The following is a 16691-nucleotide window of genomic DNA, read 5'->3' on the forward strand; positions in this document are numbered from 1 at the left end:
TTCATAAGAAAGCAAGTACATTGTTCAACAACCCTCCCAACTAGAGTTCACAACATTTATAACAACATTTAAAACAAGGCACATTGATTATTAACTGCGTGTATATATATATATATATATATATATATATATATATATATATATATATATATATAAAAGTTACAAAAATAGGGTTTGCATTCAAACATTCTCTACATTAAATTCAAACATTTTCTACATTAAATTCATGAACAAACAACCTCATTATGAAAATTATGGCAAATAACAACTACATTTGACATATTCATAGATTTTAAGTATAAATGACCACTATAAATGACACACTTTTTAAAAACAAAAAACAACTAAAAAATTTATAATAAAAAGGTACCTTAATAAGCTGTAAATCAGCAAAAAATAGTAATTTGCAAGTTTATGAACTTGCATTTATGTGAAAGTTGATGAAGAAACATAAACACTATATTTTCGAAAAAAGAAAAAAAACAAAAAAATTATTACCTGAAGGAAATGTGATCCAATGAATGAATTAATTACTAGTAGGAACGTGGAATTTGATGAGATTAATTGAAGGATTGAAGTTGATTTTAATGTTGGAAAGAAGAGGGAGAGTTTCGTGTCTTTAGGGCACCGATTTGAATTGTGGGTAAAATGAGGAAGGAGGAAGAAGACTGTTGTATTTAAGGCCGCAATAACTCGCTGTTACTAACAGCGACTTCTCCTTGACCAGTCAAACCTTTTTTCACTGTTAATAACAATGACTGCCTGTTGACTTAAAAATTCCAGCAACTTTAAACTCGCTGTTAGTAACAGTAATTATGTACCAAGCCTAACTTTGGAGCCAAAGACGCTTATTTTGGAAATAAAGTATGAACGGATCTTATTTGTTGAGTAAAATTAATAAAAAGTCTTATTTTTTTCAAATTTTCAATAATTATACTAGTAGTAAATTAATATTGTTATTACTTAGAGAATAAAAAGTCAAATATTTACTCCCCTCGGTTGAGGTAAAATTCACTTCACTTGTCTTTTTTATTTATTGTACACTACATATCAAAAACTTTACTTAAAGCGACAGTTAAGTATTAAAACTCTTAACCATCAATCTCTTGTTAAACTTAAATTCCAAGTATCATTTACAAAACTACCGATAGTACCCTTGCAATTGCGGCATTTCCAATCAAAAAAATCTAGTAGTCTCACCATTTCTTCTCCAATTCTGCTCTCTATACTGAAGCCTAAATTTGCAGTAATCTGAGTTTATCTATATGCATACAATCCTCCATTAAAAATTAACCTTAAAACTCAACTAAAAACACACAACCACCTTTTTCAATCCGCCATTAATGTATTTTCAGCTCAAATTTCAGCTCAATTTCAGCTCATTCACTTGAAAATCTTTCCTTTTTATACTCCAAGTCTTTATCTTAGTAACTTATCCTAACTAACTTAACACAAGATTTAGAAAGATGGGATTAATGGGTATTTCAAGAACTGGTTTTTTGCATCAATTGAAGATAGTATTGTCTAAGATTGGTAGGCAAGCAACACTTCCACATGGGTTATGTGCTAAAATGACTGCAGTTGTGATATTAGGTCTTTGTTTTATATTCATATGGTCATTCTTTTCTTCAACCCCAGATTCACTAACTGCTCAAAGAGAGAGTTTTACTGATATTGCTGAACCAATTGCTGTAATTGCATCTCCTAAATCTTATTCTAAAAAGGGTACTTCTCAATCAAGTAAGCATGGGCATTTGCCTCATAATAAGCACCAGCAACGTGGTAATTTGAAGAAGAAAACCCATAAAAGTGATGCAAATTTGACTGTTAGTTTATCTACAACCGGGGGAAAAGACCAGATTGGTAATGAAACTAATAGAACAAAAGATTTGAATTTAAAAGGGGATTTGCAAAATGATGGGGGTGAAGGATCTGAGAGATCTGAGGTTGATGATGGAGATCAAGATCAAGATCAAATGGTGGTTGAGGATGAAGGCGAAGGCGAAGGCGAAGGTGAAGGAGAAGGGGATAATGTTAATGGAGATACTGATTTGGAAAATGGGGTTGAGGATGAAGAGGAAGATGATTCTTCAACTGGGTTGAAAAGTAAAGAGAAGATGAAGAAGCATGTGGGTCCATTGTTTGATCCTAAGGCACATTATAGTTGGAAATTGTGTAATGTAAGAAGTAAGCACAATTATATTCCTTGCATTGATATTGAGAGTCCTAAAGGTAAAATTCAGAGGTATAGACATTTGGAAAGGAGTTGTCCTTCAATAACTCCAATGTGTCTTGTCCCTCTTCCTCCTGATGGGTATGGAACTAATTTATCTTGGCCTGAAACCATAACAAAGGTATTCAAATTGAACTACCTACCCTTTTAATTTCTTTCAGCTTATTTTGGATTGTGTTTATGATAAGGTTTTGCTCTTCCTCTTTGGCCGCTCTCCTTTATGGATATGAGTTGCCGCCTTCCTTTCCTCCCCAGACGTGCTCATAATTTTTCTATGGGCATGATAGACTAGGTATGATGATGATGATGATAAGGTTTTGCTCTTAATTTTGCTTGCAGATATTTTACAGGAACGTTGCACATCCTAAACTTGCTGCATATGTTAAGACTAATTCCTGGGTTTTAGAATCTGGAGAATACCTTGTGTTCCCCCAAAATCAGTCTAGTGTTGTAGGTGGGGTTGGTCACTACCTTGAATCCATAGAAGAGGTATTATCTGTGCCTCTTATTTGTGTATTGTTTGTCTGTGTGCTAGCCTGTTGTAAAACTATTACAATTGTACTTGATGTTGAAAACTTGAATAGTTGTCGTTATTAGAGCATTACACTTGTGTTCGGATAGGAGGAAATGGAGAGAATGGAAGGGGAGGGGAATGGAGGGATTGCTGATAGCAATAGAGGAAGAAAGGAAAATGGAGGGAAATTGCACCAATTTCCCCTCTCCTCCTTTTCACTTCCCCAATCTCTCCTTCCCTTTCCGTCCTTCCAAAAATATTATCTAAATATAGTGTTAATATATTTATCTTAATTGTTCTCGTGTGCATTTTGGGATTAAGGTTTTGGCATTGCTGTTGTTGATGTGGTGTGTGCGTATATCTTAATTACCAGAAAACTAAAATATTTTGCATAGTACTCATTGAAAATTAGAGTTATGGAGCCAAGTCAATCTTAAGACTCCCAGTAACTAAATGATGTTGAAATCTAGATATATTTGAGCAATCGTTAGAAGCTTATAGAATTACAATGTTTGATATTGGAGTATTCGCAAGGAGGTCACGGAAATTGATCCTTCTCACCAATCCCAAGGATGAAAGGGAAAATCTTCAACAACTAGGTTGACCCATGTTTCTCAAAGCTTATAGAAGTATATTGAATAAGGAGAATTGCTATATATGCAAATATTTTGAGAAATAAAAATTGGATATCGTTAATTTTATTTTTGGGATATTTCATATGGTGGCAATGGTAGCGAACTATTATGGCGAATACTTTTACTTTTTATAATTTTTATTCACATCATAGCATTATACATTTGTACCTGTAAACTTTGTAGCATTAATGAGGCAAACATAGGGATTTTACATTACGTTTATGAAAAAAACACTTGTAATATTTTTCTACACTTCAAAAGGTTGGATATCATCGCCTTAGAAAATTGTCCTACTTCTTCATCAATTTGTCAGCTCTTTTGCTTCCATCTTTAAAGCTATTGTAGTCAAGCGCTCCTTGAAGTAGAGTGTTTTTTCCAAACTTCTCCCAACTCATTTTTTCTTTCTTGACACGGCTTTGTAAAGTCACTAAATGAAAAAGATTAACAGTTAGCTCCCACAATATGATCAAACGTTAGAGTGAACTAAATTCTATACAAGATTCAAGTAAACGGTACCTTTCACCCTGTCAATACCTGCTAATATTACAAGCACGTCCAATTAGCAAATGAAAAATTAACAGTTAGCTCATTTTGAAGGAAGTTTGATTTTTTGAATAATTAGCATAGCATTTCAGTTTTTTTTGGTTGACTATTTGGAGTATAATTAGAGATTATATCTCTTCATATAAATGGGGCACAACTGAGATGATATAGATTTAATATGTGGATCAGTAAGTGATGCTTGGATGAAGATGAACACGGTTGTTGTGAATGGTGAAGATGAAGATGCTTGGGTTGGGGGAGTTGTCATGAAGATGAAGATGAGATTTAGTAAGGGTATTTTGGTCTTTTAAGCCACTTAACGGGTTTTTTAACGAAAATCTTTGAATGATGCTATGTGACTTAATTTTGTACAACTTTGATGTTACATTGTGGATAAGAAAAAAAGTGATATAACTTGCATTTCAGCATACTTTGGTGCTATACTGCTATCATGTGAAATATCCCTTTAATTTTTTGTTATTACACTTTGTTGACATTGTTTCTGCCATTCTTGATTTTAGTTGTAACGGCGTAGTCTTATTATCCCCAAAAATTGATGGTTGTATTAGATGGTACCAGACATTGAATGGGGAAAGAATGTTCGTGTGCTGCTAGATATCGGAGTTAGTGACTCGAGCTTTGCAGCGTTTCTCTCTGACAAGGGTGTGCTCACTTTATCACTAGGATTGAAGGATGACTTGGTGGACTTGGCTCAAGTTGCTATTGAGCGTGGATTTCCGGCAATTGTCAGCTCTTTAGCAAATAGAAGACTTCCATTCCCCAGTGCTGCTTTTGATGTTATTCACTGTAGTGGATGCAACATACATTGGCATTCTAATGGTACTTTAGGGGTTTTATTTGGCTTCGTTGATGTAGTTAGTTGATACTTTTATCTTATGCTTTTTTACCGTATTATGTTAGGGGGCAAGAAGCTTCTTGAAATGAATAGAATTTTGCGACCTGGTGGATACTTTGTTCTGTCAGGGAAGCATAAAAGCATTGAAGAGGAAGAAGGTTTGATCTGCTCTAATTTTATCTTTTCTTGCTTGTGTATGAGGTGAATGTAAACCCCTTTATTGTTCTGAAATCAAAACAAAAGCGTTACTGTAAGAAGACTATGCCACCAATCACCATCATTTTTTCTGGCCTCTTCAACTTAAACCTAACAACACCATTTCATCATTATCACTTCAACAGGTTGTTCGTTGGGGATAACCTGGAGGGGGGATTCGGCGGGGGTGGTTGTTTGTTGGGGCAGAGCAGAGTTGAGGGTGCCTGGAAAGGGGTGGAGGTGGTGGCCATGGTGGGGGATTGACTAAACTGCACTAAATTGGGAGAGTGGCGTGAGACTATCTTGGGAGGGGGGTTGCAAGGTTTGGAGGGGCCGGGTTTGGGGCCAAGTGGGGGGGTTGCTAGGTTTGAGCCACTTTGGGGGAGGGGGTTGCTGTTGTCGGCTAGTGTTAGTAGTGGCGAGAAGGGGAGGGGTGTTAAGGGTTTATTTTTTTTAAAATTTTTTATTTTATCTTTTTTTTTGCAAAATAACCTGCTATTGAGATTATATGTAACCCTAAATTACTCATAGCAAACACTCTTTAAAGTTCGGATCATTCATGGTTTATCAAAAGTTGGGATTATTGCAGGAAAATTAGGAAAATGTTGGATCATTCAGGGCTATTTTTCCTTTTATATTTCTATTTAATTTTTTGAGTATGTTTGTATGTGGGAGAGGGGTGCCCTTGTCTCTTTGGTTTCAAACATGCACCTTTTATAAAATCACATACCTTGCACATAAGGATAATTAAAAAGTCTATTTAGCTATCTATAGCTTCAAACTCATTGCTGGGATTTCTCAAGAGTCAATATGAAGCTCCAGCAGTCCAACTCATTCTACTATGTTGATTTCAGTGTGACATTTCGCTAGCTAATTCGCTTTTCGAATTTGCGATTTTCTCAAATTTGCTCAAGAATAGCCCAAAATCCGACCATAATTCACTTTTTTCGATTTGCGAAGAGATTAGTGAATCATGTAACACTGGTTGATTTGCATTGTTGCTTTTTCCAGCTTAGAGCGAGTCGTGATTATAATCTTACAATAGTTGGCCCTTCCTTTAATTCCTATTGGCAGCCATGACTTCATTGACCGCGTCTATTTGCTGGAATGTCCTGGCTGATAAAACTGATGAAGTTGCTGAAGTTGGTGTCAAAATTTATCAAAAGCCAGAATCAAATACTATTTATGAACTACGTAGGAAGAAGAATCCTCCTTTATGCAAGGAGAACGAGAATCCCGATGCAGCCTGGTATGCCTACTGTTGCTTATAGAATTTTTCAGACCTAATGTTATCTGTTTTTTACGGAACGTTACTATTATGTGTTGTTTTGCATCCCGATAACTTTTTCGGATTTTTCACTTGATGTTTAATAACTTTCTATATAGACTTCAATATGAGGTGCGATAAGCCGGCTTCCTTCTCTCCTTCCACCCATTACATACTTAATTGTACTCACAACATTCATTTTTATTAATGTCTGGTAATTCATCTTTTTTGTTGGAACATTTGTGATCAATGCAGGTATATTCCAATAAGACATTGCTTGCACCTTATTCCCACTGCGATTGAGCAACATGGAACTGAGTGGCCTGCCGAGTGGCCCAAAAGGCTCGAAAGTTATCCCGACTGGTTGAGCGACAAGGAGAAAATAATGGCAGATACAAAGCATTGGAAGGCCGTAATCGACAAGTCGTACCTCACTGGAATGGGTATTAATTGGACAAATATCCGGAATGTGATGGACATGAAAGCCATATATGGGGGGTATGCTCTTCATTATCCGAGTAAATAATTAGAGGTGTTCATTTGGGTCATCTGGTTGATTTCGGGTTAGGTTTTTCGGGTCGGTTCAAAATCGGGTTTTGTGTCAATATTGATTTTTACATACCAGTAAATCCATTTTTAAGTCGGGTCAAATCGGGTTTCACTTACAAGTCGAGTGAAAATCGGGTCATCGGGTTTGTTTTGAACACCTATACGAGTAATATATTGTTGGAACTTGGAATTGACCTTTTGTCTATCAGTTTATATTTGTACTTCAATGCCATGCTGTGGATATCTGAATGTCGTATAATACAGGTTTGCAGCCGCCCTTTCAGAACAAAATGTCTGGGTGATGAATGTAGTTTCTGTTCATGCTCCAAATACACTTCCGTATATCTATGAACGCGGTCTCTTTGGCGTTTATCATGACTGGTGTGAATCATTTGGTACTTATCCAAGGTCATATGATTTATTGCACGCGGATCATCTGTTCTCACGGCTAAAGAATAGGTATGATTCCTGTCTCTCACTAGTTTCATCTATCAACATACGTAAAAGATTTGCTGCTGCAACTGCTATAAGTAGGCCTGTTCAAAAAAACCCGACCCATTGTGTTAGGGTTTTGTTCTTTTAACCCGGTTGTCTGTATTAATTTATATCATATGATATAATGATTGATTAGGTATCACAAAATCAAGCAAAGTTTAGTGGTCAAAGTAGTAGAAATGGATCTTGACATTTGCGGTTCAAAAACACTCGTACAACCCTTATTGGCATATTCACATCATCCCAACTTTTTAATTCCCGAATCATACAATTTTCTCATTTTAAAACAATAATTTAGAATTCTATCTTGTTTTTATATATTTATTTTGCTAGTATCTCGATCACAACAATAAGGCCAAAGCCTTAATCCCAAAATATTGAGGTCAACTTGCTAATATTCTATCATTTGACGATATCTTTTCGCTAGAGTACTGACTATTGGCTCCTCTAATTCAAAATCCTGGCTTCGCCCCCGATCTGAACTTATTAGTATTTGTTGAGTTTATATAACTTATTGGAACATATCAACTCTGTGAAATCGACGAAACTTGTTTATAGTGGATTGAACTTCTTTTTGTAAACATAGCCAAACTGAGTGTGCCCTTTGTGATATGCTCTCTGTGCCAGATGTAACCAACCGGTGGCGATAGTTGTTGAAATGGATCGTATATTACGGCCCGGAGGCTGGGTTATTGTGCGCGATAAAGTGGTTGTCGTGGAACCGTTAGAAGGAATATTTAGAAGCTTGAATTGGGATATTCATATGACATTTGCTCAGGACAAGGAGGGCATTCTTGTTGCTCAGAAAACGATATGGAGGCCTTGACGACAGGAGATAAATGACATCGACTTACATTGCTCACCTCTTGTCAATTTCCGTCCTAATTATACAAATATCGTTCTTGGTTATCTTGTTGGGTCCAGAATATCCGGTATACTTGTGTTTGCCGATTTACCGGACAAAGTCCAGGATTATAAAGTATTACCGACCAACTTACAGAAGCCTGATATATACGTGTTTTTTGGTACTAATCCTTCTATGTTGTGTAACTATACTGACACTTTAACTGCACCCTACAACGAGGAGTCAAGGATATTGTGCAGTTCGAGTGAAATATCGTTGAGGGCTTCAAGATGGCAATAGATGCTTAATTTCCAACTCCCGGACCCATCTCTTATAAGTTTATCGAGAAAGGATTTGGAAGGTTTTTCTTCATTAGCCGAGGACCTAATACGCCTTTATGTCAACTCATCAAGCTCTAATAGAACCGGCAGATCGCCCAGCAGGCACAATGACAGAAGGGCGATAGTTTGACGTTTTGAAGTCTTTGAAGCTCCGAGTTTAGGTGAACCAACATTGGGGTCGGCACATAGGCTTAGGAGGCAACTATATACCATTTGTTGGAAACTCTGTTTCAAATGCTATTCTTATTATTCTACAACTACACCAGTGATAATCAATTTTATCGTACTATTTTTCAAATTTAGTAAGTTTATTTCCAATAACTTCAATTTTGTTTAATAAAAATAAGTTTATTCTCAAATTTTACTACTCGATCAATTTTCATTTTAATAAACAAAAGGCAAAATTATTAGATAAACATCATATTTAATTATTTTCTTTCTATTCCCCCGCTCTTAAATTGAAATTGTTCAAAATTCAATAAATGTTGTTGAATTCAATCCTTTTTTTTTTTATCATAGTTTTCCGTCTATCTTGTCCTTAGTTTTTCTATGAGCGGGATACACTGGGTAGGATGATAATGATAGTCTGCCGTCTCTTTTAGTTTAGCTATACTTTTTATTTTTGTCCATTCCGCTTAGTTTGTTACATTTTCTTTTATGAGAATGGTCTCATTACATTTTTTAATTCTCATTCATGCATTTCTTCTCTTGTCTCTTCTATTAACATTCGCGTAATTCAAACTTTTTGTTTATTCTTCTAACAATTAAATTACTTTGATTTTTATACTGAATATTTATTAGCAAATTCAATGAGACGATGAATATAGAAGAAATAAAATAAAATATGTGATTGCCAAAAAGCTACTACATGATTTATGAAGTACTAAGTATGCGAAATTTTGAGAATTGAGTCTTGTCATAATTGAAAAGCTAATAAAAAATTATGTGTTTAATTTTTTATTATTTATCTTTATTTTTTATTTTAGAATTTTAACACCTATTTTAAAATAAAAAATAAAATATTAAAATCTCTCTAATAAAACTCCATAAAGCAATAATAACGCTAAATTGAGTAATGTATCCACAATTATATTTTAAGTAATAGAGATATCCTAACTGATCGCTGGAGTCAACAAAAGCGCCAAACCATGAAAGTGTCAGCAAGACTGTGCTTAAGCTCCTCTTCAATGGCGGCAATCCCTCCTCCATTACCTCCAAACTCAAAACTCCCTGTACCGAATTACAATGGTGTCAACTCTCTTTCTAGAAGACACATTCCTCTTCTACTCTCTATCACAATTCCTTCTCTCCTCCACTCACCTCTTCCTGCACTGGCATTCGATGTTGGCATTTGTACGTCTTCTCTTCTTCTTCTTCTTCTTCTTCAAAATGAATGTTGTAATCCTGATATACCCTAGTTTTGCAGCAGGACCTAAAGATTGGCTCAGGGAGCAGAAAAAGAAATCCATTAAGTATCTTTTAGCTCCGATTGACGCTTCTCAACAAATCCTTCGCTATGCTTATCAACGCCTCCGTATGTTATTTCTTACTTTCTCGACTTTGTCTGTTTCGATTTTTAGGGTTTAGATTTTGTTTTTTGATTTTTTGTTGTTGATGATTTTGATTGAGTAGAGAAGGAGGATTCTAGTTTTCAGCTGAAGGATTTGGAGGAAATTCAAGCGATGCTGAATTCTGCTGCCAGGGATTGTGTTCCTGAGGATAGGAATTCGTTTGTTGCATTTCAGGCTAAAACTGGTGTCGAGGTTTGTATTGAGCTTGTGTTCATTATAAGCGCCTTTGTTTGTCTGTCTTAACCCTAGTTATCAGTAACCGGAAACTTCCCACCAAATTTGGATACTTTTTCCCCGATTAATGTTTCTGGGAAACTTCGTCCCCCAAATTTAATATTAATGTTTTGGTGAAAAAATGTTTCAAGTTTCAATCTACAATGATTAAATTATTATATAAAATGGATATCATCATACTGTATCGTTTGGTGTTTTTGTTTTGGTTACTGTACTGTGTCATACTTCATTTCTGGTAACACTGGTTTAAACTCTAAATGTCTTACCAAACTGTTTGTGTTGATCTTAGGTTTGCACATTCAAACTAATTGTGACCAATGCATCTTCATTACTTAAAGATGATGACTCTGCCAAATTGGAAGCTGAGGCCAGGCTAAGCGATCTTATAAGGTTTTTCATTGTTCTATGACTCTATCAATCTTATTCTGTTATATATTACTTGTTTCTTATGTAATGTTACTGCTTTTATGTCAGTAGTGTAGTCATTCAGTTATAATTGAATCTTGAATAGTTTTGTTACCATATTTACATCCAAAACAAATTCCAGTCGTAACTTGTATTCCTGTATACATCAAATGCCTATGATGCAAGGAATTTTCCTTGATGTTTAAGAGTTAAGACGCTGCAACCATGATAATATTATTATCCTCCTGAAGTTGCAAAATTTCTTTTAAGAAATAGGTCAATCTCAACTTAAATACTTTTAATTATACTGAGCCCTTGGATCTTCTGAAAATGAGTGAAATTTATCCCTCTTCTTCTTTTGTTCCCCTTAACGTGTTTGGTGTTTGCCCGAAGAATACTAGCTAGTTACTGTGCTGGATTTAGTTTTTGACAATTTCCTTGGCTGATTTAGAGAGATGGATTCAGTACAAGACTTGTGTTTCATATTAGTTGCAACCAAGAAAAGAGAACTAGCAGTGAGAGAGAAGAAAATGTGAGAGAGCAAGTAGGTGGAATAAGAAAAAAATTGGGACAATTAGGCGTGGTAAGGTTATAGAAATGTTACAACTATACAACATTTCTCGAAATGGGAAATATGTTGCAATTATAAGAAATCTAGATCCAGATTGAGTATGATGCTAGACCCTTGGCAAATTTGTGAATTCACTAATTTAATTTCTTCCCTTTTTTGAGGCTTGAGATTCACGCAATCCCATTTTTTTCTATTCAACATTTTAATTTTCATCAAATTGTCCTGTGTGCTTTTCCAAATTAATTTTCGATGAGCCAAAGAATCATAGTTATTTGAAGAATTTTGTTTTGAAATGGACTAAAGTGAAACAATGTTTGCCTTATGTGTAGTAGATGGTGTTTTTTCGTAATCAAGGGTAACTTGGCAATAACCTCTTCCTTACTGATTGGTTATGTGTAATGTTGTTTGAATTACTTTAAGGAAACAGGATGACAAGTTTGTGTTCAACATATTGCATTTCTTAATCCTATAAGAGCTGTGAAGAAACTGATTGATGGCTTGACCATCCTCTAAAATGGCATTTAATGATCCCTAATTATCGTGAAACCAAGCAGAATCTCTATCTGTCTCAGACATAGCTCTGATTTTTTGCTGCTTTTAAGATTAGTAGTTGCTGCTGACTTCCTGTTTCACAGCTTGTCTGAAATAGAGGAATACTAAATACGTCTTGATGGTTTCTTATATTATTTTATCGTGATTCTTATCTATGAAGGAGATCCTTTGACATCCATTGCAAGCCACTTTTCAATCTTATGGGCATTTTTGTGATTTAATATCTTGAGATATATAGAATCTTCTTGTTTCTCCTGTTTGATTCTGATTGATCTTTCTATGAATTACATATGTAATAGTTCTTTGACTATATTTTATTTTGGGCTAGATCATTCACGTTTCTTAATGGTGTGGCCAAGGAAGCAGACATTCAACGTGGCTCTGATAGGTATGTGGTTCTTTTCCAAATTGACCATAAAAGTTGCAATCCAAGACCTTGAAAAAGTTGGTCAACCCCCAAGAATAGGGCCCCGCTACCATTGGGTCCCTCATAGATGTACTAAAAACTGCAACGTATATACACAAGATGGGCCATGGTTTGGTGGCCGAACATGTTTTTTGTTGTGTGTAGTCTTGAGTTTGATTGTTATAAACTTAACTCTTGTTTTAACCTTGATACAAATGGTGGGGTTCTGTTGTGGTGGTGGTGGTTGTTGGGGGGGGGGGGGGGGGGGGACTCTCATTTTTATGCCACACAGTAGCACAGGGCCAGACATTCAATGTGTCAACCCTGGGTAAAATTGTTCATCCAAGCTACTTCATCTAGCTTAACCCTTTTTCTAGAGACCTGTAAGAAGGTTTGGAGATTAATTAAGTTCTATATTTCGAGTGAAGCACTAAGTGGAAGTATTGAGATACCATCGGGATGCTATAACTTCTGATATGTTTGTTATGTAAGCAGACAAAAGGTTGCAAATGCTCTGATGGATACAATGTCATCCCTCAGCAAATTTGAAGAAGGTATCAAGGGATGCATTGAAGTTTGACTTCCGTTTGGATAACCACATGTGTTTCATCATGAACATTGTATAATTTCTGTAAGTTAATGTCTGAGAACAGTGCTTGTTTGTCCTAGATTGACCTTATATCTCAAAGCTTAAAGCTTTTCATATTTTGTCTAATCTATTTTGTAACCTTTGGCATCGATACAACATGTTCTTGCTCTTGCTGAAGTGCTAACCATTTGGTCCCTTTTTTCTAAATTTTAACAAAGAGCTTGATTTGATTTACATTTTATTCTATGTTGAATTGATGTGTAATGTTTGATGGTTTTTGACAAATTTTTTATAGTCTTTTTACACTTTATTTGGATGAGAGGAAATGGAGAGCGGAAAGGAAGGGAGGGGGAAAATTTCCCTCATTTGGAGAAACAGTAGCCAAAGGAAAGAGATGGAGAGAAATATGTTTATGTTGCTTTGGTCATGTGCAAAGAAGACTGGATTATGTCTACTTAGAAAAGTGGAATGTTAGAACTTTAAGGAGCAATGAAGAGGAAGAGGTAAGTCGAAATTGACCTAGTTAACAAGATGGAACAATGGCATGAAGAATTGGTATTTGTTGGAGGCATAATATATATATATATATGTACATATGAATGCATAGAGGTGGTGAATATATGGATGATCATTGGAATTAATTTTTGTAGCTGTAAATTAATATTAGGTAGCCTTATTTGACTTTGTTGTTATGGTGGTGTATTTGACTATATGTTATGTTGATTAAAATTCCAAACGTTTTGGCACCAAAATTCAGACAAAGTACAGGTTTATAATATGAGTTTATACTTCATAATACCTCTTTCTTCTGGTTTCTTTGTTTGAGGATTCAGGCTCAGAAGAAGTGTATTGGATATGTTGCTCTTGTTCCAGAATATTTGTTTCTTATTTGTAAGATTTTCAGGTTTCTCTCTCCCTATTGTTTACTTATAATAGGTTGGAAAATGCGATGGATTTGATAATGAGTGCTTTATCAGATGCGACCTCCCTTGCTATAATAAAACTCGACATGCGGAAAGACTATTGCAAGCATAGTCAGTTAGCTTGTGGTTCCATCTGGAATAACTGATGAACTCTTGGGTACACCTGAAATTGATGTGTTTTAATTTTTCAAGTCGTTGGCGTATTATAGTATAATTTTTGTAAGCAACGATTTATCACATTTTGTCTTGGATCATGTAGTTTTTCCCTTATTTTGATGGAGCTAAAACTTTATAGTTCTTTGGTTTCGGATTATAGTGGAGTATAGTAAAATAGCTTATCAAATCATGTGCATTTCTATTTATATGAAGTTGCACATGATTTTTTTATAATCAAGGGTCAAACGGAAACAACTTCTCTGTTAGTGTTATCGTTAACAAGGGTAAGGTTGTGTATATCTGACCCCCTAAACCTCACCCTAGGTAAGAGCCACTTAATGGCATTGGCGACCTCATTCTATTGGGATTAAAGCTTTGGCATTATTGTTGTGTTGGCATATTATAGTCAATTAAGGTATGAATATCTCTGGTGGATTTACTTAGGTTAAATGATGAGTTTCCACTTCTATCCATGGCATGATGTGGTGTTTATTCAACATATTCATTAGATCGTTCAGGAGCCTGAAATGGACGTTTGTATCCCTATTTGTGATAGTTTAAAATCTGAAAAACCTATAGAAGATAACAGCTCGTCAGACCAATCAGTCTGAAAAGTAGAGTTTGAAAGCATGGTTGATATTGTTCATGAAATTTGACAGTACCATTGTTGTAGTTAGAGTATAACGGGCTGCTGTGGTCTTTAGATGTTTATGGCATCACACTTAGACAAATAGTAGATCCCCTCAAAAATAATATTTTCTTCTTGTGAGGCTCAAATCCAGAATTTCAAAGCTTTTCAAGCCAATCTTGAACTCTGATGTCAGCTACTTGTCTAGTTATCCTTGCTTTCAGTTCGATTCCTTGTTCTCATCCTTGGGTGTCGTTTTTCCTGTAAAAGAGATGCCTTCATTTCGAGGACTCGAGGAAAATCGACTTCAAAAACATTGTCAAGCACTTTAATCGATATGCTCTTGTTTGCATATCTGCACATTATCATTCAACTTACAATGAATCCTGATGTCGAATGAAACCATAAAAACAGTTGTATTGTATAGAATGTTGACCCCCATTGTGGCTTTATCTTTGTGACTTGTGTTGACAGTTTCTAAGATTGATTTCTTCTACACTCTTCGTTTCTCTGGTGGACTATTGCATCGTCTTAAGTTTTTCTTGTGATAGATGGAACCTATGTCACTATGTGAGAGCAACATGATGACTCTGGGATACTAACATACTCTTGTTATTCGGTCTATGCCTGAGTTTAGTTAAGTTTCCTGGATTGAAAAAAAAATAACTGGGTTTATGAATCGTTTAATTGCCATTTGAGATGCTACTTCAAGTGAATAAATAGGGTTGGATTGTAGGAAATACATCTATGCTCTTCCTCTGTGTATGTGATAATTTTGAGAAGGCTAACTGTAGTTATGATTGTTATGCTCCGTCATTATAACAGTGTTTATATGCAACATCTGTTAAGAATGCTTCTGTTCTTTGTGGTTTATGAATTTGATTTTATGCTCTTTCTAATGGAGGATTACCATTATTGTCGAAACTTTTGGTTGTTATAAGTGACCCAAATTTTACTGTAATTTTCCTTTGCCTACAGAGTGTTTACAGAAATGTAAATCAAGCATGTGGCTGACCTGCATCCAGAAGAACAAATGGTAACATATCCTCACTGTTGAAGAAACTAACTGCAGCATCAAGTTTTGAATCATACCATAGGGTTCGAACTACGAGGATCACGCTAGAAACAGGAGTGAACCAAGAAACTAGTATAAGGTGAGTCGAATAATAATCTCTATAAACCAACTAGGCTACCTTTTTTGTGTCCTTTGTTTTTTTTGAAAGGTTTGTGTTATATGTTACACAATTTAATATTAATAGAGTTTTTGATCAAATAACCTGGTTTGTGGCTTAGGTAAGCACGGACTTAGATTCTCTCCTAGGCAGAAACCTTGTGAGCTTTATCGAGGTAGTCTTGCATACCTTCTCATACAAAATCAGGAGCCAACTCTCGTCTGCAAGTACTTCCACGAGGCTCTCCGAGTTGCAGTTTGGCAGGCTTTACATTGCAGGTGATCTTAGTCAGTCTAAATGGCTGCTTGAAGTTTCTAAACCTTATCTTGGAAGAGCAGGCTCGAAAGCTTTAGCTTGGATCAGGATGGCGGGGGTTTCATTGGTCATGATACTGAAGATGATACTGAAGAAATGACCAACAGATTAACTTTTTTTTTTTTTGAGCAAACTAACTGATGAGCTTTTGTATGAGCTATTTTTAATCTTGTGGGATGAGATGGTAGAGAGTAGTTTGCTCATTGTAGATAGGGATAACATTAAAAGAGAACCACACACTACTCACTAGTTTGAAAGAAACTGATTTTGTTCATGTGTGAGGGAGACAGTCCAAAAGTACCACAAAAGCCTTTTAAGTTTTTATCTATTTAACTCTTTTTGTTTTATTTAATTTCATTATTATTTATTTAATTGTATTATTATTGCTCATGTCATGAATTATTATATTATTGTGTGATTGTTAATTTTCCATGTTAGAATCTTTTCCCAAATTAATGCTAATTATAAAAATATTTTCCAATGTGCCTTAAAGGGAAAAATATTTCCCTGAATACTGTCCATGTAGGAAAGTTTATTTTTTTTTTAATGCAGTCATACAAAACCGCCATTCCAAATGACAGTTTCCTTGACAATACAAACCGCTGTTACACATAGCGGTTGAGAGCATTTTTATTTTTAATTTTTGAAAACACTAAAACTGTCATTTAAAGTGGCGGTTTTGTCTGCAGCATTTTTC

At 35.3% G+C, this 16691-nt stretch overlaps 2 protein-coding genes and 1 long non-coding RNA gene across 3 annotated transcripts; 2 read left to right on the forward strand and 1 right to left on the reverse strand.

Moving 5' to 3' along the window:
- The first annotated feature begins 1049 nt into the window (after positions 1-1049).
- Positions 1050-8831, forward strand: LOC130811435 (probable methyltransferase PMT28). Its single transcript, XM_057677763.1, has 8 exons — positions 1050-2354; positions 2573-2722; positions 4495-4765; positions 4847-4939; positions 6051-6225; positions 6499-6741; positions 7057-7251; positions 7915-8831. Exons 1-8 carry the CDS (start codon positions 1467-1469, stop codon positions 8111-8113), a joined length of 2214 nt encoding a protein of 737 aa, XP_057533746.1. The 5' UTR covers positions 1050-1466; the 3' UTR covers positions 8114-8831.
- A 599-nt stretch (positions 8832-9430) lies between these two features.
- LOC130811436 (uncharacterized) lies at positions 9431-13041 on the forward strand. Its single transcript, XM_057677765.1, has 6 exons — positions 9431-9825; positions 9899-10006; positions 10105-10235; positions 10567-10667; positions 12134-12193; positions 12707-13041. Exons 1-6 carry the CDS (start codon positions 9621-9623, stop codon positions 12789-12791), a joined length of 690 nt encoding a protein of 229 aa, XP_057533748.1. The 5' UTR covers positions 9431-9620; the 3' UTR covers positions 12792-13041.
- A 1653-nt stretch (positions 13042-14694) lies between these two features.
- On the reverse strand, positions 14695-16303 carry LOC130811437 (uncharacterized). The gene is made up of 2 exons (XR_009041167.1): positions 14886-16303; positions 14695-14768 (listed from the first exon to the last, which is right to left on the reverse strand). It is a non-coding gene; the product is annotated as an uncharacterized LOC130811437 (long non-coding RNA).
- Between the last annotated feature and the right edge of the window lie 388 nt (positions 16304-16691).

The sequence above is a fragment of the Amaranthus tricolor genome, chromosome 4, assembly GCF_026212465.1.
Source record: "Amaranthus tricolor cultivar Red isolate AtriRed21 chromosome 4, ASM2621246v1, whole genome shotgun sequence".
Taxonomy (NCBI): Eukaryota; Viridiplantae; Streptophyta; class Magnoliopsida; order Caryophyllales; family Amaranthaceae; genus Amaranthus; species Amaranthus tricolor.

What these genes read in the sequence shown, in the direction of transcription:
- LOC130811435 (XM_057677763.1), top strand. Translation starts at nt 1,467, where the DNA reads ATGGGATTAATGGGTATTTCAAGAACTGGTTTTTTGCATCAATTGAAG. An exon ending in GGCCTGAAACCATAACAAAG is followed by an intron (nt 2,355 to 2,572) that starts GTATTCAAATTG and finishes TTTTGCTTGCAG; the next exon opens with ATATTTTACAGGAACGTTGC. An exon ending in ACCTTGAATCCATAGAAGAG is followed by an intron (nt 2,723 to 4,494) that starts GTATTATCTGTG and finishes TGGTTGTATTAG; the next exon opens with ATGGTACCAGACATTGAATG.
- LOC130811436 (XM_057677765.1), top strand. Translation starts at nt 9,621, where the DNA reads ATGAAAGTGTCAGCAAGACTGTGCTTAAGCTCCTCTTCAATGGCGGCA. An exon ending in GGCATTCGATGTTGGCATTT is followed by an intron (nt 9,826 to 9,898) that starts GTACGTCTTCTC and finishes CTAGTTTTGCAG; the next exon opens with CAGGACCTAAAGATTGGCTC. An exon ending in AGGCTAAAACTGGTGTCGAG is followed by an intron (nt 10,236 to 10,566) that starts GTTTGTATTGAG and finishes TGTTGATCTTAG; the next exon opens with GTTTGCACATTCAAACTAAT.